The sequence below is a fragment of the Neolamprologus brichardi genome, chromosome 16 (assembly GCF_056152115.1).
Source record: "Neolamprologus brichardi isolate AB-2024 chromosome 16, ASM5615211v1, whole genome shotgun sequence".
In the NCBI taxonomy this organism is placed as follows: domain Eukaryota; kingdom Metazoa; phylum Chordata; class Actinopteri; order Cichliformes; family Cichlidae; genus Neolamprologus; species Neolamprologus brichardi.
In genome coordinates, this window is record NC_142119.1 from 35100908 (window position 1) to 35127054 (window position 26147).

The following is a 26147-nucleotide window of genomic DNA, read 5'->3' on the forward strand; positions in this document are numbered from 1 at the left end:
TTCCTTCACATCTCACAGGTCCGCTGGTTTAAGGACGGAAATGAAATCAGAAAGGGAAAGAAATACGAAATTATCGCACAAGGTCGCCAGCACATCCTCATCATCCACAAGTCTGTGTTTGACGATGAGGCTGAATACGAATGTGATGCAAAGACCTCAAAGTCCTCTGGCATGCTCACTGTCGTTGGTAAGAATCACACAGCCTCTTTTTCATACACGTATTAATGTGTTTGGTTACTTGATTTTATTTAACGTTAGATGTAATTGTTCAATTCTTCAAAGCTAAAGATAACATTAGACAACAATTTCTGATGCTCAAAGTAAAGTTTTTCTCAGATATTGGAACCATCACAAGATTTCAAAGAAAAGCATCTGGACTTCTTTAAGTTACTTGAAGACGTTTCACCTCTCATCCGAGAAGCTTCTTCAGTTCTAAGGTCGAATGGTGGAGAGTCCCAGATTTAAACCTAGTGGGAGTTTCCCCCCACAGAGGGACAAAAGACCCCCTGATGATCCTCTACTCACATGAGCCAAGGTGTGAAACTGGGTGTGGGTCCCAATCAGCCAGAGTTTCGGGTGAGCTCATTGTGAAACCTGGCCCCACCTTATCATTCCTGAGGTCAGATGTCCCAGGATGTGAGTGGGCGTTAAGGCGTCTGGGAGGGAACTCAAAACTGGATTATAGATGGCAGAGAGTTGGTGTCATAAACCACCGCTTCTGTTCAAAGATGGTCGCTCACAGTGGACATAGATGCTTCTTTCTCTCCTCTTTCAAACCATCTGTCCTCTCTGTCCAAAATGTGAACACTGGCATCATCGAAAGAGTGACCTTTGACCTTTAGATGCAGATGGACTGCTGAGTCTTGTCCTGTGGAGGTGGCTCTTCTATGTTGTGCCATGCGCTTGTGAAGTGGCTGTTTGGTCTCTCCAATGACCCACACCCAGTTTCACACCTTGGCTCAGGCGATTAGAGGATCATCAGGGGGTCCTTTTGTCCCTCTGTGGGGGGAAACTCCCACTAGGTTTAAATCTGGGACTCTCCACCATTTGACCTTAGAACTGAAGAAGCTTCTCGGATGAAGGTGAAACGTCTTCAAGTAACTTAAAGAAGTCCAGACGCTTTTCTTTGCAAACTCCTTTGACTACGATGACCTGGAGGACTGAGAACCTTCACAGACATCACAAGAATATAAAATTACAACTTCATATAGTAATTTTCTTCAGTTTGGTTTAGTTGGATTAAATTAAATAAATCAAGGAAAATAGCACATTTTACATTTGTGTGACCAATAAATGTTTGTGATTTGGAGATCAGTCAGTGAAATTAGAAAATGAGTTGGATAAGTGGAGAGATTGATTTGATAATCTAACATAATTTTGCTGAAGCTGAATTTATGAATTAGATATAAATGATGTGAGCATGAAAGCAGTTATGGCAGTTTACTGAAAATTAATCTCATTTTTCTAATTATTCATTTCATGAACTTCAAAAAGAACAACAACACAAAAATATTCATAAAAATGAACATTTTATGAAGATGATTAATAACAAATAAATAGCTGGCTAACATTGTGTTATGTCTGTTGCTACAAGCTGCTAAAATATATGTTGTTAAAAATGTATTAAAAGGTTTTAAGCAACTAATGGAGGATTCCTTTCATTGCAGAGGAGGAGACGAGGTTCACCAAGAACCTGTTCAACGTGGAGGGAACTGAGACCGACAGCGTCAAACTTATTTGTGAAATCTCCAAACCCAGCGCAGACGTTATCTGGTACAAAGGAGACACGGAGCTGCCAGAGGGCGGCCGCTATGAGCAAATTGTAGATGGGAAGAGAAGGATTCTCCTCATCAAGGATCTGAACATGTCTGATGCTGGAGAGTACAACTGCAGGCTAAGTCCCAGCAACAAAACTTCAGGAAATCTCAAGATTAATGGTACGCAAAAAATGTTAACGGCACTTGGAACAAAGTAACAGCGAGAGCAGTAACACACACAACAAAGAAAATGCAGAGAAATAAATCTAAAATCAGGATTTATTATTTTAAACCCTTACCTTTCAACATCTATCACTCCATTTTAGGTTTTGGTTCATTTCAGGCCATTGTTATAGGATATTTTACAATTTGAAGCAGCTAAATACAAACCTTTTCACAGATAACTTGATTGATTTGACTTGATTTGAAATGTGACAGCCTTTAGCATGTGGCTAAAAGAAACCCGAGTCTAAGCCTTAGTCTCGCTTAAATAAAACCATCTCTAAGCTCTGAAATGCTTCGTGTGTTGCAGAATTAGCTGCTGAGTTCATCTCAAGGCCACAAAGCCTAGAAGTGGTGGAAGGAGAGAAGGCAGCGTTCACGTGCTCCGTATCCAAGGAGACCTATGAAGTCAAATGGATGAAGGATGACGAGGAGCTCGAGGCCGGAGAGAAATACCAGATAGTCACCGATGGCAAGAGACGAATCCTTGAAATCAAGGACTGCGAACTTAAAGATGAGGGCGGATACATAGTTATGATTGGACCAACTAGAGCCAGCGCCGACCTTACGGTGCTCGGTAAGCCCCGCCCACTTTAAGTTTATCTCAGTTAATGGGAAGAAAAGCTCCCGGGAGACCAAATGAAGTTTTAAATTAGTTTGTTATTCAAGTACACGAAGCATTTTCCCTGAATCTGTATTTAACAAAAATGCAATAAAACTCAATTTCATCATTTATTTTTACATTTAAACTCGAGTCTTGTTCAACATTGGCAGCATGAAGCAAATTATAGGAATTTATTGAAGTAAAATTTCTTTTTCATATTGAAACTATATCTTTTTTTATTAATAATATTTTTGGCAACACATTCTGAAACCTAATATTAGCTAGAAGCACTTTCAGTGCAGGAAGGTGTCGTTTTTAGGTTTGTTTCTTTCCCGGCTCGAGGAGTTCAGCCGTTTTTTGTCCAGATGACCCAGAAATATTCTCATTGGTGTCTGCTCTATTATTTTCTGCAGAGAGACTGAAAATCATCACTCCTCTAAAAGACACGGAGGGCAAAGAAGGTCAAGAGGTTGTCCTGAACTGTGAGGTCAACACAGAGGGAGCAAAGGCCAAGTGGCTGAAGAACGACGACACCATATTTGAGAGCAGCAAGTATGTAATAACCCAGAGAGACAATGTCTTCTCCCTGAGAATCAAAGAAGTCCAGAAGGGAGACGAATCCAACTACAGCATCAACTTGACCAATCAGAGAGGAGACCACGCCAAGAGCCACTGCAGCCTGACCATCAGAGGTGAGCGGTTGCATGTTTTGTTGTGTTTGCAGTCCCACTGTCACATAAACTCAAACATCACCGAGTATTGTTGCTGAACATGTCCTCAGACTTGGTCCAGTAGATCACCTTTGGACCTGGAGAATTGTAGGACGTCCAATTCATTATTAGCAAAGTATATAAATGCAAAGTACCAAAGTACAGTATTAATGTCTGAAATATGACTGTACTTTGTGTTTTTCAGAGGAGAGTCTAAGAATTGTGGTGCCCCCGGAGGACATTGACACTCAGGAGAAGAAGACCATCAGCTTCTCTTGTAAGGTCAACAGGCCCAACGCCACTCTGAAGTGGATGAAGGCTGGCGAGGAGATCACCCTCAACAAACGCATTGTCTACAGAGTCGACAAAGACAAGCATACGCTTACCATCAAAGACTGCACCCTGGCCGACGAGGGTGAGTACACAGCCGTAGCCGGAGACGACAAAGCCACAGCAGAGCTCATCATCAGCGAGGCGCCGACGGATTTCAACGTGCACCTAAAAGACCAAACGATCACCGAGTTCGAGGACGCAGAATTTACATGCAAGTTGACCAAAGAGAAAGCTGAAGTCAAGTGGTACAGGAATGGCCGAGAGATCAGAGAAGGACCCAGGTGTGTTTCTTTTCCTCTGTGAATGATGTGAACACACTCTGTTCGTTTCATTTTAAACTGTGACCAACACAACAAAGACCAAACTGATTTCACTGTTAATATATTTCATTATAGAACCTTATTATATTTATATTATAAGTAAAAACAGTACTAAATATATACTGTACTGTGCAAAGGTCTCGAGCCGTCCCTCATTTCTTCATACTTTGGTTCCAAGGATCCATACTATGTCCTATTGTTCGAAGTAGTCCTGAGCAATAGATCTCCAGGCCTCTGAAGGTTTTTCATTGTTTTTGTTTGAGCACTGGCTGCACTTTCCATCTGTCCATCTATCCATTTTCTTCTGCTCATCCGGGGCCGGGTAAACCCTGAATAAGTGGAATGTCAAGGAGTTCACAGAGATGTCTCGTTCTAGTCGGACATGCCCGAAACACTTCACCCAGGGGGGCATCCTTTACAGCACGTCCCATTTAGTGCTGCAATCATTTCTATTACTTGCACCGCACAATAACGGTTTAGCACTTTGCAGAGAAAGGAAAAGCACATCAAGGAGTACTCGTGCACGCCAAGTTTAACCAAGTTGGGCGCTGGTTTAGCTCACTGGGATGAGCAGGCAACCATATGCTGTGTGGCTTGCCCGGGTTTGAGTCCAACCTGCCGCCCTTTGCTGTATGTTCCCTCTCTCAATCTGCTTTCCCTTCAGCCTCTCCGTCTGGCCCAGGGGTCAGCAACCTTTAACACCCAAAGAGCCATTTGGACCCGGTTTCCAAAACTCTGGGAGCCACAAATACTTTTTGACATCTGACAAATGAAGATAACACTGCATATATTGTTTTTTACCTTTATGCTTTGTGTGAACAACTAAGCTGTGTTGCTTATGAAATCCATGAAGTGCTACAGAGAAAATTACATTTTATTTATGTAATTAACACATTTTGAACTCTTAAAGAAATATAACAAAAGGAAAGCTGAACTAAAATGATTCATGTAGCAAACAAAAACTGTTGTGAGCCACCCTTATGTTGCCTTTGGGCTTTTGGAGCCTTGACCTGACTTTGAAAAAATAATTAGGAAAAAAAGCACTATGTTGCTAAAAAAAAAAAGGAAAATAGATATTTGCAAAATTCTGCCTAAATATGTATTTTACCTGGTTAATGTGTGGGGGGGGGCGTGGTCTGCAGCGCCGCTGCAGGGGAGTCGGACGCACCTGAGCGGCACCCGCAATCACGCCTCGCCGCCTTAAAGAGGTGAGAAAAGCGTGTTCATGCAAACATCGTCGGGTCTGCTGTGATATGTTTACAATGGGACTTCTGCTCATGAACCTCTGCGCACAGCGTCTTCAAATCGGGGCTGTACGAAGTCACTTTCTTCTTTACAGGACTGTAAGATGTCGTCTGTCAGGCGTGAGCGGTGTTTGTTTTAACATAGTTCATGGTGGAGAACAGCTGCCGACATAATGTGGATCCAAAGATCCATAACTGGCCTACCTGGGTCTGAAAGTCTCGATAAATGCGGCGTTTCGGCGGGTACACTGGCTTCCGCGAGTGTGACGCTTATTTTGAGCAATGAAAAAAAAAATAGAATATAAATTAATTTTTATATTTCAATATCACAATAATCTTACAATTTAGAACTACAAGTTAAAAAAGAACTAACATAAATAAAATACACTTTAGCTAAATACTTATAATTTATTTTCCCAAACCACGCGGAGCCGCACTATAAGGACTAAAGAGCCACATGCAGCTCCGGAGCCGCAGGTTGCCGACTCCTGGTCTAGCCAATAAAAAAGGCCAAAAAAACCCAGTTCAAAACCAGTTGAACTTTGACCGCTGCACCCTGTGACTTGCCTTTGCTCAGCCAATAGAAATGAAGCCTACAGCCATGCCAGGTTCAACCACACAACGAAGGAAAACGTTCTGTGCAGATCCAAGTTCAGTGAACTTTTTGACGTACATATATAGGGACCTCGTGTCATTAGGGAACTTTTTTCCTCATACTGTATCCCATACATGTGTGCACGTGTTTTAATAAATCACACCTGTTTCCCGTTGTCATAACAAAAGATAAAGAAATGACGGGCGGCTGAGTCTTTTGCACGGTACTGTATCAATACAAATTAATCAACAAAAACAAAGGGAGAAGTTGCCCTCAGTAAATTTGAACACACATTCCTGCACAATTACTCTCAGTTAGCAGCCGTAATCTGAGCAGCACAAATTAGCATGGCCAGCTAATCACAAACTGCAGTAACTCCCAGACTTAATGACTTTACACATTTACAAAAGTTTATTTTTGTATCCAGACAGAATTCTTCCTGATGAACAGTCTCCTCCGTTTTTACACTTTTCTGTCTCCTTCTTTACTTTTAAACATTTCACTATTTTGTCTCAGATACATATTTGAACGAGATGGAAAGAATTGCACTTTGCGCATCAAGGAATGCAGACCTGATGATGAATGTGAATATGCCTGCGGTGTGGAGGACAAGAAATCCAGAGCCAGGCTTTTTGTTGAAGGTGAAATCCTCAGAGTTGCCTCCAAGAGTTGTCAGATAATGTAGTTCCTCTTCTCCTGCTTGGTGTGACCGCTTTAAAAATGTCATTGTGTCCCGCAGAGATCCCAGTGGAAATCATCAGACCCCCGCAGAACGTGTTTGAACCTCCAGGCTCGGATGTTGTATTTGAGGTGGAGCTCAACAAAGACAGAGTGGAGGTGAAGTGGTTGAGGAACAATATGACCGTTGTCCAGGGAGACAAATACCAGATGATGAGCGAGGGTAAAGTCCACAGATTGCAGGTCTGTGAGATCAGACCTCGGGACCAGGGAGAGTACAGAGTCATTGCAAAGGATAAAGATGCAAAGGCCAAGCTGGAACTGGCAGGTGAGCAGTCCAAGTCCAAGGCATGGTCCAGTGAGCCATGGGTTACTTAGAAAAATCAGTGTTGTGTTCAGTAGTTATTGTACCTGCTACATGTCCTACTGATGACATATCCCACCTCTTGCAGCTGTGCCTCAGATAAAGACCACTGACCAGAACTACGTCACAGATGTTGGAAAGCCCGTTATCATGGTCGTCCCCTACAGTGCCTATCCACAAGCTGAAGCTGACTGGCTGTACAACAACCTGAGTCTGCAAAAAGACAACATCTACACCTCACCTGAGCACACAGAGTACCGATTAAAGAACCCCAAGAAGGTCGACGAGGGCTCCTACAAGATCATCATCAAAAACAAACACGGAGCGGGAGAAGCTTTCATTAACCTGAATGTCATTGGTAAGGTCTCTTTTGTTATGTGGGAGCAGCTGGTTAACTACAAGTAAACTGCAACAAAATGATACTAAATTAATGACAGTTTACAATTAAAATTACACTGAACTGCAGCTTTCATAAGGATTTTGTAGTAATTACGTGTGATATTAGAGATAAAGTAGTTACTAGTACAAGCTAGTTTTTTTAAATAGTCTGACCACTATTGGGATCATTAATGTTAAATGTGAAGCCAAATCTGGACAACACATCGGCAAAAGCTGTTCTGCTATATTAATCTAATTCAGATGATACATAGTGCCTCAGTATTTCTCACCCATACATGATGAATGTTACTTAAATCTGCAGGTTCTTTCCTTTTATAGTAGCTGAAGCAGCATGAAAAGGTGCAAAATATTCTTTTCTTTTTTTTTCCCATATATTTTTTTTAGTTTAAAGCGTGTGCTTATTGTTTGTTTTTGTGCTTTTAACCCTTTAAAGCCGGTCAGAGCGGGCACGCTCTGTTTTGCGTAACTATTTTTAAATCCCTGTAGAACCTGAACCGCGTGAGCAAGCGCAATAATTTTTTTTGCATATGAAACCTGAGGAGTTGTACTTACATCTTATGCCATCAGCTTGTCCTCGGTCACAGTTTCCTTCCACATATAGCTTTGCAAAAACTGCATAAAAAGCACTTGCAGCAACAAAAACATAATATTCCAGAAACACGCTTTGCTGATCTGATCAGCTGTTCATAACACTTCCTACGGAATAGACGTCAGTGCGAACTTTTGCATGTCCGCCATGACCTGCCCGAAACCGGAAGTGACGTCATTTTCGCAGCATCAGTAAATTATAATATATAGAGAGAAAACTTTTCCCTTTTGTATTCTTAATGCATACCTCCTCTATTTTTGTCAATGGTGGAAGTTCAGCAATCCTTTGCAGTTTTGATGACAAATAGTTTTTCAATTGTAAATATTTAAAAAAGTGCTTTGGGGGTATTAAATATTTTTTACATAACTGATCAAATGTGAGCAGCATGCCGTCTGCATATAGGTCTTTAATTTTTTTGAATGCCTTCATTTTTCCATATTTTAAAACCTCCATCACTTTTACCAGGTGTGAGCAAAATATTCTTTTTAATTGTCAAAAAGAAAAGCATAAAAATTCTCAAATCCCGTAATAACGAGTGAACTTTAAAAGCACCAGTCATACTTAAAACAACAGAATAATTGGTGTCGTGTGGTATTTTCACATCTGCTGAATAAACTTTCTCTTCATTCAGAGCTGATACTGTAGATGTCCATAGGCTGCTTATCTTATCCTATAATGTGATTTTCTTTCTCCAGATGTCCCAGGACCTGTGAAGAACCTCCAGGTGACCGACACTGCAGATGGTGAGATCAGCCTCGCATGGGAGGAGCCTGAGAGCGATGGCGGCAGTAAAGTCATCGGCTACGTAGTGGAGAGACGTGATGAGAAGCGTAAGACCTGGACACTGGCCACCGACCACGCCGAAAGTCCTGAATACACAGTGACCGGCCTCCAGAAGGAGTCCAAGTACCTATTCAGAGTCTGTGCCCGAAACCGGGTCGGCAGCGGACCCACTGTGGAGACTGACGAAGCCGTACAAGCTAAGAACAAGTTTGGTGAGATTTACTGTATTTATTCATCTTTTGCACACATTTAAATAATGATGTAAAGTAGTTGTGATGTTAGACAGTAAGCTTCACTTTAAGGTAACAAAAAAGATATAAAACTAAGTTGAAGAGATGTTACTTTTTTAGGTAAAATAAAAACAAACAATAGTTTGGTCAACTTTATAAATATAGAGACTTTATATTGCAAAATACTGATAAAAATTTGTAGTGCATGAAGTGATATCTTGGTAATGTTAGCTTATTGTTCTCATAACTGAATTAGACGGAGGCTAAATCAAATTATCTGAATATGGTGAGTATGTTTCAGATTAAACATTGATATTTTGATGAAAGGAAATTAAACAGAGTCTAGTTAAGTGGACAAAAGTAGCCCAAACTTCCAAGTTCAAGATCTTTGAGGTGCAAATTTAATTTGATACATAGTTTAATACTTGGATGCTTGAACATATGTTCTGTTTATCTCTGTAGATGTTCCTGAAGCTCCTCTGAATGTGATCGTGGGAAACGTCACCAAGTTTGGCTGCACTCTGTCTTGGGAGCCTCCCACGTCAGATGGAGGCTCTCCCATCACCTCTTATATCATTGAGCTGCGCGACAGGACGTCAGTGAAGTGGTCTCCTGTCCTGGTGACCAAACCCGATGACCTCAGTGCCATCGTTAATGATGTCATTGAGAATAAAGAGTACATTTTTAGAGTGAAAGCTGAGAACAGAGCCGGTGTCGGCAAACCCAGTGCTGCCTCGCAGCCCGTCAAAATCATGGATCCAATCGGTGAGTTTGGCTCATGGAAAGATGATTGGTTACCCTTTGTAGTAAGAACATGATTATCTAATGGTTAGATAAGGTTAGTCTGTCCCTCAAAATCAGGGAAAATCCAGACACAATATTGAACAGAAAGAAGCTAGCACTCCGAAGCAACTTAACTAGTTCAGTGTCAACTTTTCTTGCCTGCACACACTCTGGTTTACCCTAGGATACTTCTAACTTAACAGGTTTAAAATCTGTGTTTTCTGATCACCTGCAGAGCCCCCCAGCCCCCCTCTGAACCTGTCCTGGCAGGACCAGAACAAGAGCGCAGTGCAGCTCACCTGGGAGACTCCACTGAAGAACGGAGGCAGCATGATCACCGGATACATCATTGAACGCTGTGAGGACGGTTCGGACAAGTGGCTCCGCTGCAACGCCCGTCTCTGCCCTGACCTCTTCTACAAGGTACAAATCAAAGAAAATCATATGCAAACCAACACTGCAAACACAAGTTATAGAATATCATAGAAAGGTTATTGATGCACATGTTAAAAAAACAACCTTTGAGTAAAAGCCCTTTATCAGCTGCTTCGGGCTAAAAGCGTGTCATTGGATAATTGACAAAACAAGCCTTCCAGAGAGGGTTTAAAAAAACCTGTCATTTAAAAAAGGCATACCAGTTATTTCAAAGTAAAAACCTCACAAAACTGTCTTTTAAAGTCTTTTAAATACAAGGTTTTTTAACTGACGTTTGCCTCAGGTGTCAGGTCTGAAATATGGGACTAAGTACAACTACAGAGTGTTTGCTGAAAACGCTGCCGGAGTCTCTGAGCCTTCAAATATCATCGGACCTCTGCTAGCTGACGACCCACATGGTGAGATTAATGATGTCTTCTCACTTGGTTTTTGTATTAGTTCACAGTCCTCGACAAAGGCAGGCACGTTAACACCTCTGTCTCTTCTCCAGTTGGTCCAAGCTTTGACCTGAGTGCTTTTAAAGATGGCCTGGAAGTGATTGTTCCCCAGCCTCTCACCATCAGAGTCCCCATAACTGGATATCCAATACCTGTTGCCAAGTGGACCTTCGGAGAGAAGGAGCTATCCAGCGCGCAAGATGAGCGGGTTTTCCTCATGACAAGGTCAACATTTACAGAACTAATGGTCACTCCGAGTGTCCGTCCAGACAAAGGCATCTACACGCTGCATCTGGAGAATGATGTCACATCGGTGTCTGGAGAGATTGAAGTCAATGTTATTGGTACACCTTAAAAATCTTCCTTAAAAAAACTGAGCAGAGCCTTGACAAATGTTACATTTTTGTTAAAATTGTGTCATCGGATTTCTGTTTGTGTCTCCAGCTGCACCCAGTGCTCCAAAGGACTTCAAGGTCCTTGAGGTGACTCGGCAGCATGTCCACCTGAGCTGGGAGGCTCCAGAGCATGATGGAGGAAGTCCTCTGATTGGCTACCAGGTGGAGAAACGAGACGTGTCCCGCAAGACCTGGGTCAAGGTAACATCGGCTTTCAGAGTGTGCTGAACCAGCTGATCACTACATAATGTGTCATCTAATATTTAAATTAAAACACACACACGTGTAAGAGAGAGAGTGCTCTGTAATTAGCTGGCTCTGGGTATTCATGAACAGAGATGGGCAGTAACGCGTTACTGTAATCCGATTACTTTTTTCAAGTAACGAGTAAAGTAAGGGATTGCTATTGCAAAAACAGTAATTAGATTACCGTTACTTTCCCGTAGGAACGCTGCGTTACTGCGTTACTAAAACCGTGATTTTTTTGCGAGAATGTCTCATGACAGTGACGTAAGCGAGTGCGACGTTCGTGACAACAGCTGTGTGCAGATCAACAATGGATCATATATCGAGTGCAGAGAGAGTATGAGCGTGCAGCGTTTAAAGCGTGGAAGTACTGACCTTACTTTGAGTTTGATTCCATAAAAAGTGACAAAAACATTAGTGTCCGTTGTGCGTGGGAAGAAAACTTCTTTTTACAGCGAAAAAACCCCTAAACTTCCAAACAAGCACCGAGTAGCTACGACGTAATGGGAAACTCACAGAGAAACTCGCGGATTCTTCCACTGACCGCTGCACACCTGCACCAGGGTAAACCTCCGCCTACCCCACTCCTGCTTTACAGGTGAAAATAAAGCAACAGGACCGCTAGTCTTTGACTTTATTTATTTTCTGCTGTGTTTTACTTGCATCTATTTGAAAGACTGAGTGTAAACACACAAAAAAAACAAATTTCTTCCAGTCAGAGAATGTTGCAGATAATTAAATGTTTGCTTGATGCATAAAGTTAAAAGATTAAAACTAATAAAACAAGTTTTAAAAAGAGACTTTTCCATTTGATTACATTTTTTATGATGATTATGTAGAAAAAGTAGAATTGGGCTGAAAGATCTATCACTTTATCACCTATTCAGGTTGTAAATCGTGTTTTTAAAAAGTAACTAAATAATTAATTACTTTTGAAAATAAGTAATCAGTAAAGTAATGGGATTACTTTTTGGGGGAAGTAATCAGTAATTAGTTACTGATTACTTTTTTCAAGTAACTTGACCAACACTGTTCATGAACAAGTAACAGCCGAATCGTAACAACACCTGCTGACTGGCACTCGTATAGTGCATTTCCAGTATTATCACCCACTCAATAATATCTCCCCTTATAGTATCTCCATGGCCCCAACCCATCATGAGGAAATGTTTAGCTGGACTGCACATGGTGATGAAGGACCAGTTAAGCCTGATGTTAATTCTTCTTCTCTAAGGTGGCCACAGGGCTCCAGGATCTGGAGTTCACCGTTACTGACGTGATTGAAGGGAAGGAGTATTTGTTCAGAGTCACCGCCTGCAACAAATGTGGACCGGGAGAGCCAGCATATATTGACGAGCCAGTTAACGTCTCCTCTCCTGCAAGTGAGTAAAGGCAGTGTTCAATGTGTAATATTGATGTTAATGATAATACTGGCTGTCTCTATTAATCAAAATACTTAAACACATTCTTCGTACACGTGGAGTCAGAACAACACGAGAATTCCTTTCGATTAAACTGCTTCTGAGAAACTTTCTAAGCGCTCCAACTGTGTTTTTCTCCAGCTGTCCCCGACCCTCCAGAAAACCTGAGGTGGAGGGACAAGTCAGCCAGTGGCATCTTCCTGACCTGGGAGCCGCCAAAGTATGATGGCGGAAGCGGCATCCGGGGCTACAATGTTGAACGCTGTCAGAGGGGAACGGATAAGTGGGACCCCTGTGGGGACTTGGTGCCTGAGCTGAAGTGCCAGGTGACGAATCTTATTGAGGGTCAGTGGTACTCTTACAGAATCAGAGCCCTGAACCGACTTGGAGCCAGCCGGCCCTGCAAAGCCACTGATGAGATCCAGGCTGTTGATCCTAAAGGTACTTGTGATGTAGTCCTCTTAGGACCATGAAATTGCATATGGTGTAATCCAAGGTTACAAGTTATTCCCTCGTATAAACTAAGCAAGCCATTCGTTTTACGTGGTCACACTGAGCTTGCTGTCCTCTTTACACTATTATGACTATGGCATCTCAATGCCAACCTACTGACTGACTTCTTATCCTTAATTTCTATGCAGAGCCTCCAGAGATCCAGCTGGATGCCAAGCTTCTGGCTGGTCTGACTGCTAAGGCTGGCAGCAAGATTGAACTTCCTGCTGATGTGACAGGTAAGCCTGAGCCACGAGTCAAGTGGACCAAAGCCGACCTGGTCCTCAAACCAGACGACAGGGTGTCCATTGACACCAAGCCAGGACACTCCATGGTCACCATCGCCAAGACAAAGAGAGATGACAGTTCCACGTATATCATCGAAGCCACCAACAGCAGCGGTCGTGCCACCGCCACTGTGGATGTCAACATCCTTGGTAAGATTAATTAACGACTGAGAAAGGTACAGATTCTCCGTTTCTGCTGATTACAATTTTAAATCTGCTCTTCAAAACAGATAAGCCTGGTCCTCCTGCTGCTTTTGACATTTCTGAAATCACCAATGAGTCCTGCTTTCTGGCTTGGAACCCTCCACGTGATGATGGTGGCTCCAAAGTTACCAACTATATTGTTGAACGGCGAGCTGCTGATAGTGAGATCTGGCACAGACTGTCCTCCACTGTGAAGCAGACCACATACAAAGCTACCGGTCTGATCAAGTTCAAGGACTACATCTTCAGAGTATTTGCTGAAAACCAGTTTGGTGTTGGTCCAGCTGCTGAACACCCACCAATCACTGCCAAATACCCCTTTGGTAGGCTACCTTACATCTAATATCTGAGAAACAGAAATTTCCATTTCCAGTTTTCTCTTATGTAAAGATTCATATACAGTAGTATTTTTTCTGTTTGTTTGGATTGAAATGTCTGATGCAGCATTAAGATGGAAAAACAGCTTAATCGTACAGTTTTTTATAAGGTCCTGTGAGAGATTCTTGTTGTTGTTGATTCTCAGCTAATTGAAGAGTTTAGTGTGGAACATTTACCATAATCAGGCTTTTTTACTTGGTCAAGTACATCAAGTCTTCATGACTTGGACTAACCTGATGCATCTGATCTTGTCCTCAGATACTCCCGGGGCTCCTTACAAGCTGGAGGCTTCAGATATTGCAAAGGACTCTGTGAATCTGAACTGGTGTGAGCCCGATGAGGATGGAGGAAGCCCAATTACTGGATACTGGGTGGAGAGATACGAAGCTGACCATGACAAGTGGATGAGATGCAACAAGCTGCCGGTCAAAGACACAAACTACAGGTGAGCCTAGCTGTCACATTTCAGAACTGATGTTTATACATTGAGCTTCTTTGGTAGATTAGTGTGCTGATGTACATTTCCAACAGAAAAGTTTAAACTCAGGAATAATAGAAAAAGTACTGGTGCTCCTGATGTTTTCTGTTTTCTCTGATACTTCACTGAAATGAAATTCTTAACTATAAAAACACAGTACAACTATGTGGGATAGGTGGCTGGTCAAAACAAGTTATCCGGTCGTTAAGTGATGACGTGACGAATCCTACTTCCGGGCCTAAAGTAGTCTGCGTTTAATATGGCTTTTGTGTTGTTAACATGTTTAATATTTTGTATTTTCTTCTATTTTATCTCAAAAAGCTCCTCAAACATTCAGCTTTTATTACCGCTAATCATTTATTTAAGCTCAGTTTTTAAAACCTTAGGATGTAACTACAGCCCAGCCCATGCAGCAGTATATGAATGACTAACCTCGTATTGTGGATGGATTATCTCATTTGTTCTCCTGGCTGACGTTTGGTCCTTTTACAGCATCCTGCCATGCCATTACATTTGTTCCTGACCACCGAGAACACTCACGTTAACTTTTATCGAGTGGAAAAAAAGTTAGCTTGTTTATATTATGCTAACATAGCTGTGTCGCTAGCGGTCACGTAGCACATCATTATATACCAGCTAGCCAAACTTCAGTAACCCTACAAACGTCACTGCTGTTTAGTTTTCTGTCTTCATTTATGTTGGAAGTGATAACAGAGCTGTACGTTTTCATTTGTTTCCAAAACCCCACAGTCAGGACGTGCTATATTGTATTTAGATAGAAGCTAGCGAGCTAACTTCCTGCTAACTTCTAACTCCGTTAAATGTCATAAATTCCGTTTTCATGGATGTTAAACTCAATTGTTACACCTGGTAGAGCAGAACGCTGATCATTTTATTAAAGATGAAAGACTTTAGACAGTTTTTCAACTCTCAGTAATGCCACAGTGATCGTTTGATATATGGACCTGCAGCGGAGTTTAGGCGTAGACACGGCTAGTGACGTCAGACTTAACGACCGGATAGCATCTAAAAGGTTTTCACTGTTACCAGGTTCACCTTCTATCCAGGACTCTCTGGATCAAATACATTTTGGGAGATAAGAACTTTAGACTTCATTTATGAGCGACCTGTGTACGGACAAATGTGTGGTTTAGTAACACCAGACTGAAATCTAACTGATCTGGTTACTTTTGTTGTTTTCACAAAGCACATAAGTTAACCTATTAGAAAAAAAGTTAATTCAGTGATTTTGATGCCAACAGACAAAGACTGACTGAAGCAATAAATTCATACAGCCATCACAGCTGTGCTTCAGTGGGAGGTAGCAATGGAGTGCTAACCTTAAGCTGTGAAACAGCTGTGTACTGCCTTTAGTTCCTGGAGACGGTATTTAACTGAGAGCCATGCTAGGCTCAGAGACTCTGCTGACCGTCTGCCCCACGATCATGCAGGCTCCACCAAGCTTGGTTTTTTGTTCTTTGTTTGTGATTAAAGAATGTTAGCTACCGCTCACCGCTCGTCTGCAGGCTTTACTTAATGGAAAACGTCCACAACAATCTCCATTGTTCACATTTGCAACACTACAGCAGCAACACAGCAGTGTTAATACTGTAACCTTGTACTTTGTGATAGTTCCCAATGTTAAAAACAATTGATTTGTGTAAAAGCATATGGGAAACTATTACGCATCACCTCTATTATTCTACATCTGACAATGGAAATGAGGCAACAGTATAACCTGAAAAAACAAAATGTTGACACTATTGGTCTTATAGAAGTTTTTTATATTTGCATTAAAATGCAGGTAAAAAGAGAACTGTCATATGCTATAACTTTTTTGACCAGTCAAAGACACAAAAAAGGTTAGCCTAGCTACTCTGCTGTCGAATTTCAAAACTGACTCTTACATTAAGCTTCTTTGGTAGATTACAGTGTACTTTTCTTCATTAGGGTCAAAGGTCTTCCAACCAGGAAGAAGTATAAGTTCCGAGTCCTTGCTGAGAATCTGGCCGGAACTGGAAAACCCAGCAAGGAGACAGATCCAATCCTTGTTAAAGATCCTATTGGTACTAAATTTCCCTTACTTCTATAACCACTTTAAATCTGTTTAGAATAGATAAATATGTCACGGTTGTTTTTCCTACCAGACCCTCCATGGCCCCCTGGCAAACCCACAGTGAAGGACGTAGCTAAGACGTCATGCTTCCTAATGTGGACCAAACCAGAGCATGATGGCGGAGCAAAGATTGATAGCTATGTCATTGAGATGCTAAAGACCGGCACCACGGACTGGATCCGCGTGGCAGAGAACATCCCCATGCTGGAATATTTCCTAAAGGGCCTGATGGAGAAGCAGGAGTACTCGTTTAGAGTGCGAGCTGTTAACGTGGCTGGAGAGAGCGAACCCAGTGAACCCAGTGACCCAGTGCTCTGCAAAGAGAGACTCAGTAAGAATAACTCATGATCTAAAAACATACTGGAGTAAAACATAGATACAAGACGGGTGAACTTAAAAAATGTGCAATTTATAACACACACACAAATAAACATAGATATTTAGTGTGTGTGGTTCTATAACACAGGTGCTGTCAGACAATTTAGAGAAACATGAAATAAAAACAAATGTCCAGAACACATGGGGTGGCTGTAGGCGGTAGAGCAGGTCATCTACTGATCGGAAGGTTGGTGGTTCGATTCCTGGCTTCCCCTAGTCTGCATGCCAAATATCCTTGGGCAAGATATTAACCCCAAATTGCTCTCCGATGCATCCATCGGAGTATGAATGTGTGTGAATGTTACTTAGAAAGCACTTAGAACAATGTGCTTGTGCGAATGGGTGAATGCACAAGTTGTGTAAAGCGCTTTGAGTGCTCAGAAGAGTAGAAAAGCGCTTTATAAGAACCAGTCCATTTACCATTTACCATTTACAAACGGTTAACTGTACAATAAGCATACGTGGGGTTCTCTGAGAAAGGTTCCCACATAAGCCTCTCAGAATGCCAATAAAACTGCCATAAAAATACACAGAGGTGGGTTGATTAGAGCTGCCTTATTTTTTCCAGCACCAAATTTCCCAGAGGAACCCACCCGAGGGATTAATAAAGTTTTATCTTATCTTATCTTATCTTATCTTAAAATTTCATAAGGTTAAAATTTTGCATTTATTCAGGGTGAGTTTTTTGTTTTTTTAGATCTATGTCCAATCATGAGCATCAGTACAGTGGGATATATCATAGCTTCAGTACCAAAACTGAAAACCAAAACTTAAATGCACGCTTGGATAATTGGTAAAAATGGAAAACGTCCATGTGGGGAATACAAGACAGGAGGGATGTTCAGCAGCTGAACTCTCAGACTGGCAGCTCAGCATTTACTGTTGTAGGACAGCTGATCAGTGTTCAAACTCTGAGGACGTTCCCACTGAATTAAACAGGTTTTTTAGATGAAATGTGTTTTTCATCTGGAAAAGACAAATGATGTGACATGTAAAGCACAGTTTCACATTTTCTTAAATTGAGTTTAATTGTTTAAATTTAGTTTTAATTGTTGGAATATTTGAAGTTTTAAACAGTCAAAACATTTCCCTCTAAGACAAACTGGTAGAGAATAAGCGTGGTACGCTATGGTATATGGGCGATACATCCAACAGCTGGTGCTCTGAAGCTGGCCAGGTCACACCGACAGATTAAAACTGTGCTTTGTCTTCCTTTCCCCAGACCCCCCCACAGCTCCACGCTGGTTAGAGGTTGTCAGCATCAGCAGGAACAGTGCTGAGCTGAAATGGGCAGTTCCTGAGCGCAATGGAGGTTCAGCCATCACCAACTACATTGTGGAGAAACGTGACGTGAGGCGTAAAGGTTGGCAGACTGTGGACACCACAGTCAAAGAGCTGAAGTGCGACGTGAAGCCGCTCAATGAAGGGTCGCTTTATGTGTTCCGTGTTGCTGCTGAGAACGCTGTGGGTGTCGGACCCTTCTGTGAGATGGAGGACTCTGTGCTGGCGAAAGACACTTTCAGTAAGTTAGAAAGGATGCGCAGTCGCACAAATCGTTTCAATTTGAAAGCAATGAAAATCCTCACTGCTGATCTGTCAATGACGATGATGTTTCCTCATTTCCAGGTACTCCTGGCCCACCCTACGCTCTCGCTGTCAGTGCTGTGACCAAAAGATATGTGGACTTGCAGTGGGAGGCACCGAAAAACGATGGTGGAAGACCCATCCTCAGGTTACATTTTACCATTTTATCACATTTTATCTTGTACCCTGTATGTGACATTGCACAACTTAAGTCCCGTGCAACTTAAAAAATTCTGCAAAACTGATTTCCTTACGTTTCCCATGCAGGATAGGCACTTAGTAGACCACCATGTAAATGGCACCTGCAGCAAAAGCAACAGATTTATTTCCTCGACCTTGCATGTATAAAGGTCTATTTCCCTTGTATTCCATTGGGTGTTCAGGTATTCCATTGAGAAAAAAGAGAAGCTTGGAACTCGCTGGGTAAAATGTGGGAAGACTTCGGGTCCAGACTGTAAGTACAGGGTAACAGACGTCATTGAGGGAACAGAGGTTCAGTTCCAGGTCCAAGCTGAGAACGAGGCTGGCAGTGGACACCCAAGTGAACCCACCGAGATTCTCACCATAGAAGATCCAACAGGTCAGCTCAGGAAATAGATAAAAAAATAAATAAGGTTCATTTCTAATCTCGTTATACTATGTATAATGACAATAAAGGCTTTCAATTCATTAATAATTATATTGTAACAGTAAAAACGATTTAAAGTGTGGAGACTCTGAGTTTACATTCTCCCCTCCAGGCATCCCATCACCACCCATCGAATTACACGTGACTGGAGCCAGCCGAGACTTCCTGGCAATTGCCTGGAAACCTCCACAATCAGATGGCGGTGCCCCTCTCAGAGGATACCACATTGAGATGTGCGAGGCTGGAACTGAGAAGTGGATGAGGGTGAACTCCCGTCCAGTGAAGGAGCTCAAGTACTGCGTAGAGGAGGGTGTGACCCCTGAAAAGGAGTACATTCTGAGAGTGAGGGCCGTTAACGCTCTCGGAGAGAGCGAACCGTCGGACATCTCTGAAAATGTCTTTGCCAAAGACTCTGACTGTAAGAATCTTCATATTTGTTTCTGAGAGTCACCAGTGCCCTTCATTTGTGGCTGAGAAAGAGTTTGTTTTTCCGTTTTTTCAGGCAACCCAACTCTGGAATTCCAGACTCTGGATCTAGTTGTTGTGGAAACAGAAAAGCTGCACATTCCAGTTCCCTTTAGAGCCGTCCCCTCACCTAAAATCACCTGGCACAAAGATGGCAAAGAGCTGAAGGCGGATGAACGCCTTGGCTTTAGGTGAGTGTTCTGTGCGAATCCTTTCATCTACAACTTTTGTCATATCGGTTATTTCATTTCACACCAGCACAGGCCTTACACTCATCCATCTCTGATTTGCATAAAAACTTTATGCTTGCTGTGAAATTTAATCCTAATATAACAAATAAAAAATAAATAAAAATCTACAATCCACTCACTTTCAAGCCATTTTTCACACATTTAAAGTTATTTGAGTCTGAAATTTTCACTCATTTTTCTTACCATCAAAATGCATCAAGATCCTTAATTTGGGACCGATGTGTAAATGTCTGAGTAGTGGCAAGTTAAGGTAAGAAAAATATAGAAGAATATTCTAGAGTTTCCAGGTATTGCTTTTTGTGATAACTGAAAAATAATGTTGTTAAAACATATTCATATTTTTCATTTTTGACACTTGCTCTACCCACCAGTTTGAGACTTAATGCACCGAAGCAGTCAAATCATTCAGTCTGATATTTAAAATTAAGCTTAAAATATACTAAGAGGTAGAAGAGTGCAGTCCAAGAAACTGAGCAGGACCCTCAAACTCCCAGCCTCTACTAGCACCCGATCTGGGAGTATAAAGAATGGGGAATTTATATGTATTTACATGCCTGATCTCTGCTTACCTCATGTCAGGTTTAGGGTTGGGTTAGGGATAGATTAGGGATTTAGGGTCAGTGGGGTTAGCAGGCAATTTTTTTATGTGCGTATCTGTCCCACATGGATCTATTTCAGCTGTTAGAAAGAAGTTTTTAATAGTTTTTGACACAAACATTCATATTTCAGTTAGCAAAACAAATGTCTGAAAGTGACCATTTAAAAAATATTTCTTTTTTTAATTTTAATGTGAAAAACTAAAATTTCATGTTTTAGGGTTGCACTGCGTCAACGTGTTAGCACGGTTAGCCCGGTAGCGCGTTAGTGCCGTGCAGCCCCTAGCATGGGCCAATCCGCACTGACAGAGATCTGCCGCGTGAATGCGGTTATGACGTTAACGTCATTTTAACGAGAGTAACGCTGACAGCACTAATTCTAATGTATAAAACTAAAATTTCATGTTTTAGGGTTGCACAGCGTCCACGTGTTAGCACGGTTAGCCCGTTAACGCGTTAGTCCCGTGCAGCCCCTAGCATGGGCCAATCTGCGCTAACAGAGATCTGCTGCGTGAATGCGGTTATGACGTTAACGTCGTTTTAATGAGAGTAACGCTGACAGCACTAATTCTAATGTATAAAACTAAAATTTCATGTTTTAGGGTTGCACAGCGTCCACGTGTTAGCACGGTTAGCCCGTTAACGCGTTAGTGCCGTGCAGCCCCTAGCATGGGCCAATCCACGCTAACAGAGATCTGCTGCATGAATGCGGTTATGACGTTAACGTCGTTTTAACGAGAGTAACGCTGACAGCACTAATTCTAATGTATAAAACTAAAATTTCATGTTTTAGGGTTGCACAGCGTCAACGTGTTAGCACGGTTAGCCCGTTAGCGCGTTAGTGCCGTGCAGCCCCTAGCATGGGCCAATCCGCGCTAACAGAGATCTGCCGCGTGAATGCGGTTATGACGTTAACGTCGTTTTAACGAGAGTAACGCTGACAGCACTAATTCTAATGTATAAAACTAAAATTTCATGTTTTAGGGTTGCACAGCGTCAACGTGTTAGCACGGTTAGCCCGGTAGCGCGTTAGTGCCGTGCAGCCCCTAGCATGGGCCAATCCACGCTGACAGAGATCTGCCGCGTGAATGCGGTTATGACGTTAACGTCGTTTTAACGAGAGTAACGCTGACAGCACTAATTCTAATGTATAAAACTAAAATTTCATGTTTTAGGGTTGCACAGCGTCAACATGTTAGCACGGTTAGCCCGTTAGCGCGTTAGTGCCGTGCAGCCCCTAGCATGGGCCAATCCGCGCTAACAGAGATCTGCCGCGTGAATGCGGTTATGACGTTAACGTCATTTTAACGAGAGTAACGCTGACAGCACTAATTCTAATGTATAAAACTAAAATTTCATATTTTAGGGTTGCACAGCGTCAACGTGTTAGCACGGTTAGCCCGTTAGCGCGTTAGTGCCGTGCAGCCCCTAGCATGGGCCAATCCGTGCTGACAGAGATCTGCCGCGTGAATGCGGTTATGACGTTAACGGCATTTTAACGAGAGTAACGCTGACAGCACTAATTCTAATGTATAAAACTAAAATTTCATGTTTTAGGGTTGCACAGCGTCCACGTGTTAGCACGGTTAGCCCGTTAGCGCGTTAGTGCCGTGCAGCCCCTAGCATGGGCCAATCCACGCTGACAGAGATCTGCCGCGTGAATGCGGTTATGACGTTAACGTCGTTTTAACGAGAGTAACGCTGACAGCACTAATTCTAATGTATAAAACTAAAATTTCACAGCACTCACTATATATGGGTAAACTTTGGACCATAAAACTTTTAAGCAAATTGGAGTTGTTTAAGTAGAAAATGTTACCAAACATGTAATAAAAATAATAATAATGATACATTTTATTTATAGGCGCCTTTCAGACCCTCATGGATGTACTGGTTTGAGATGGAGTGACTGATATAATACAAGAACATATTCTTTAAAGAATACTATATTGAAATAGTCCAACATGAGCTTCATTAAAATGGCTTTGTGTCTTTTCTTTCTTGGTTGGTGCTCAACAGGAAGGAGTATACCTCCTGTCACCTGGAGATTGACAGCAGTCTTCACGCCGATGCTGGAGTGTACAAAGTGACACTAGAAAACAAGCTGGGAAGTGCCAGTGCCACCATCAATGTCAAAGTCATCGGTATTTAAACACACATGGCCAGTTTGTACATCACTGGAGAGACACACTGAACCTGGAGCCATTTTTTTCATGTCTCTATGTCTTTGTCTCCAGGGCTTCCTGGTCCTTGCAAGGAAATTGTGGCTTCTGAGATCACAAAGAGCTCCTGTAAAGTTTCATGGGATCCACCAGATTATGATGGTGGTAGTCCAATTCTTCACTATGTCTTGCAGGTCTGAGACGGCAGCGTGTTTTTACTGATCACGTTAGAAATCTGACAGTGAAAATAAAATGCTCATGTGTTTTTTCCTTTGTTCCTTTTGTGGTGCCACACAGCGGCGCGAGGCTGGCAGGAGGACGTACATCAACATAATGTCAGGAGAGTGCAAGGTGAGCTGGGTGGTCAAAGATCTCATCCACAATGGAGAGTACTACTTCAGGGTCCAGGCCGTTAACAAGATTGGAGGAGGAGAGTTCATCGAGCTCCGCAACCCAGTCATCGCCGAGGACCAGAAACGTAAGGAAATCAAATCTGGCGATGTCATACAAGGATTCTACTTCCTGCTGTGAGGATGCCAGTAGAGAATATGATCACTTGGGATGGAGATGGAGATTAGCTAAAGCATTCACCCTTAACCATTCGGGGGATAGCAGCAGTAATGTAGTCAGCAGGAGTCAGCACAGATTTTCCCAGATTGATTATTAGTTCTTAAAGTTTTATAGCACTCGTACTCAGTGTTGGGGAGTAACGGAGTACATGTACCAGCGTTACGTATTTAAAATACAAAATATGAGTAACTGTATTCCGTTACAGTTACCATTTAAAAAGGTGGTATTCAGAATACAGTTACTTTGTTGAAATAAATGGATTACATGGCGGTCTTTTCCTGTTTCATATGTTCAGCTATGCCCTCTCTATTTTGGTGATTCCGATGGAAACCCAATCAAAACACGCATTAAGAGGCTCTAATGTCCGTGTCTCAATCTCACGGCCCATGTCACCCCTAGTTGCATAATGACATGAAGAAATTTTTTTTTTAAATTATTACTCAAAACATTATTTAAGTTGTCACGGAGCAGAAACGGGAGCTGGAAGCATGTAAATATAATAATAACCACTGCAGCCTGACGAGCCCAGCTGTAAGTAAGCTATTAAGACTCGACTGTACACCGTGTTCGTGTTTTCCTCCAAAAACAATCAGTTCTGTTGGAGCAGCCTTTCAACGCCTCTCTCTGTCTCTCGCTAGCAAAGTTGACCCAGACAACAAAGTAAAGCTAGTTTTCAGCTACGAGCCCGACACAAACTTGACGTATTAGCCAGAGGTCCCTTTACTACCTGTTTTATATACGCGTGGAATAGTTTTCTACACGAGATCGCTGCAAAAAGTGCAGCCTTACCTAATGTCCACCTACTGTTACTCATTTATATTAAGATTTAAACATCTAGTTGGTGTTGGTATGGAGAGTAACCTTCAGTAATAGTAATAAATCACACAGCAATAGTACATTCATGTAGCTTTTAAAAGCATGATAATATAGTAAGTAATCCAAAGTATTCAGAATACGTTACAAAATATATTTTGGCGCATGTAATCTGTAATCTGTAGTGGAATACATTTTAAAAGTAACCTTCCCAACACTGCTTGTAGTCATCTGCTCACCTTGCAACTCTATCTCTGCGTACATGGGCGTGTCTCATGTTGCATTTCATACTTATATTAAGAGTAGATGTGAAACGAATGCAGGGCGGACCCTAACAACTCAGTCATAATCTTGATTGAATTCTTCATTCAAATATGAGCAAATTCATGTTTTAATAGCCAGACTTTGGTATAGCACAACACTATGCCATAGTTATGTTATTCCAATAACCTTATTGAGGTTTTTAAGCTGTTTGCATTCTTAAAGCTGTATTAGCATTTGTGTGGCACGTGTCTTATCATATATGAAGTCTTTTTAGTGTGTTAAATTAGAGAGAAACATTCAACAGAATATTTCATCCATGTGAAAATAAATATTTAGTTTTCCTAAGTTTTAAATGTTTGACATTTTGCTTCCAAGAGAAATCTACCTGAATGCAAAATCTTGTTCCAGATGCTCCTGACCCACCAGTGGATGTGGAGACCCACAACCCCACATCCAGTACTGTTACTCTAACCTGGAAGCCTCCCATGTATGATGGTGGCTCCAAAATCATGGGCTACATCCTAGAGAAGCAGCAGAGAGGAGAGGACAAGTGGGAGAGGTGCAATGACTTCCTGGTGCCTGTACTATCCTACACCGTCAGAGGATTGATAGAAGGAAAGAACTTCACCTTTAGAGTCAGAGCTGAAAATGCTGCTGGGATCAGTGAGCCATCACGCAACACGCCATTTATCAAGGCCGCCGATACCATTGGTATGTATCAGCTGTGTGGTCTCGTTCTCTCTCGATCTATCTCTCGCTTTCTCTATTTCTAAGTACGCATTTCGGTTTGTCTGATTTTATTTCTCTCTTAGATCCTCCAAAGGTTTTCCTGAGTGGCAGCTTGCAGTCTGGTCTCAGCGTGAAGCGAGGCTACGAGATCTGCCTGGATGCCAACATTTCAGGATCTCCGTACCCTGAGATCACCTGGTACTGGAACAAACAATCAATTCGGCCTGAGCCACTCCGGAAGAGACCTGAAAAACCACTGAAGAAGAAGGTGGAAAAGAAGGAAGAGGAAAAGAAGGAGGAAAAGGAGAAAGAAGAGGGGACAGCTGAGAAGAAAGAGGAGAAGGAGGGAGAGGTGAAAGAACCTGAGGAAAAAGAAGGCGAGGTGAAAAAGGAGGAGGAAGTTCCACAACCAGAGGTCGAGGAGCCAGACTACCCCACCATAAATGAACGCCTGGCCATCGACAATAGCCACAAGGGTGTATCCTCTATCATTATCAGGGACTCGATTCGCCCTGATCATGGTGTCTACATGGTGAAGGTGGAGAACGACCATGGCATTGCCTCGGCAACCTGCGAGGTCAACGTACTCGGTGCGAGTTCTTTTGTTTTCTATAACCAAAGTTTTACTTTAAAGCTAATCATGTGTTAAAAAAAAGATACAAGAAGTTCAAATCTGAACATTTATTCTGTCTACAGATATTCCCGGGCCTCCAGTAAACTTTAGATTCGAGGAGGTGAGGAAGAACTCCATGATCTGCAAGTGGGATCCTCCTCTGGATGATGGTGGCAGCGAGATTCTCAACTACACCCTGGAACAGAAAGACAACTCCAAGCTGGAGATTGGTTGGAGCACCGTTACCGCGATATTGAAAGGATGTCGTTTCTTGGTGCCCAAACTCATTGAGAAGAAGGAGTACATCTTCAGGGTCGTGGCTGAGAACAAGTATGGTACAGGCCCACCCTGTGTCTCCAAACCGGTCATTGCCAAGAATCCTTTTGGTACGGGTGCAGTTATTATTATTCTGGTCTATGCTGTTGTTTGTTTTGTTTGTTGTTTTTTTCAGCTTGGTTTGTAGAGTTTTGAAGCACAAAAATTTTGTAACTGATTAAAGTTCAGCTGAAATTAAATATATGTCATTATGTAGATTAATTAACAGATAACTGTACTATTAATGAACTTAAAGGTATACAAACAATAGTAACATAC

General features: G+C 42.1%; 1 protein-coding gene across 1 annotated transcript in view; it reads left to right on the forward strand.

The window, feature by feature from the left end:
- The window catches only part of LOC102793719 (titin-like), a 220477-nt gene that overhangs the window by 133291 nt on the left and 61039 nt on the right, over positions 1-26147 (forward strand). Inside the window, exons 121-152 of the mRNA XM_087852940.1 lie at positions 19-187; positions 1668-1937; positions 2290-2556; positions 2997-3275; positions 3499-3907; positions 6302-6426; positions 6525-6791; positions 6916-7185; positions 8511-8810; positions 9291-9593; positions 9847-10034; positions 10330-10444; positions 10537-10827; positions 10928-11079; positions 12359-12506; positions 12687-12986; positions 13187-13474; positions 13555-13851; positions 14165-14351; positions 16335-16450; positions 16532-16831; positions 18101-18400; positions 18505-18610; positions 18846-19042; positions 19203-19508; positions 19593-19746; positions 22422-22546; positions 22640-22758; positions 22862-23042; positions 24620-24922; positions 25024-25530; positions 25637-25939. Of these exons, the coding sequence (XP_087709066.1) occupies positions 19-187; positions 1668-1937; positions 2290-2556; positions 2997-3275; positions 3499-3907; positions 6302-6426; positions 6525-6791; positions 6916-7185; positions 8511-8810; positions 9291-9593; positions 9847-10034; positions 10330-10444; positions 10537-10827; positions 10928-11079; positions 12359-12506; positions 12687-12986; positions 13187-13474; positions 13555-13851; positions 14165-14351; positions 16335-16450; positions 16532-16831; positions 18101-18400; positions 18505-18610; positions 18846-19042; positions 19203-19508; positions 19593-19746; positions 22422-22546; positions 22640-22758; positions 22862-23042; positions 24620-24922; positions 25024-25530; positions 25637-25939 (7642 nt within the window). The remainder of the gene's footprint in view (positions 1-18; positions 188-1667; positions 1938-2289; positions 2557-2996; positions 3276-3498; positions 3908-6301; positions 6427-6524; positions 6792-6915; positions 7186-8510; positions 8811-9290; positions 9594-9846; positions 10035-10329; positions 10445-10536; positions 10828-10927; positions 11080-12358; positions 12507-12686; positions 12987-13186; positions 13475-13554; positions 13852-14164; positions 14352-16334; positions 16451-16531; positions 16832-18100; positions 18401-18504; positions 18611-18845; positions 19043-19202; positions 19509-19592; positions 19747-22421; positions 22547-22639; positions 22759-22861; positions 23043-24619; positions 24923-25023; positions 25531-25636; positions 25940-26147) is intronic.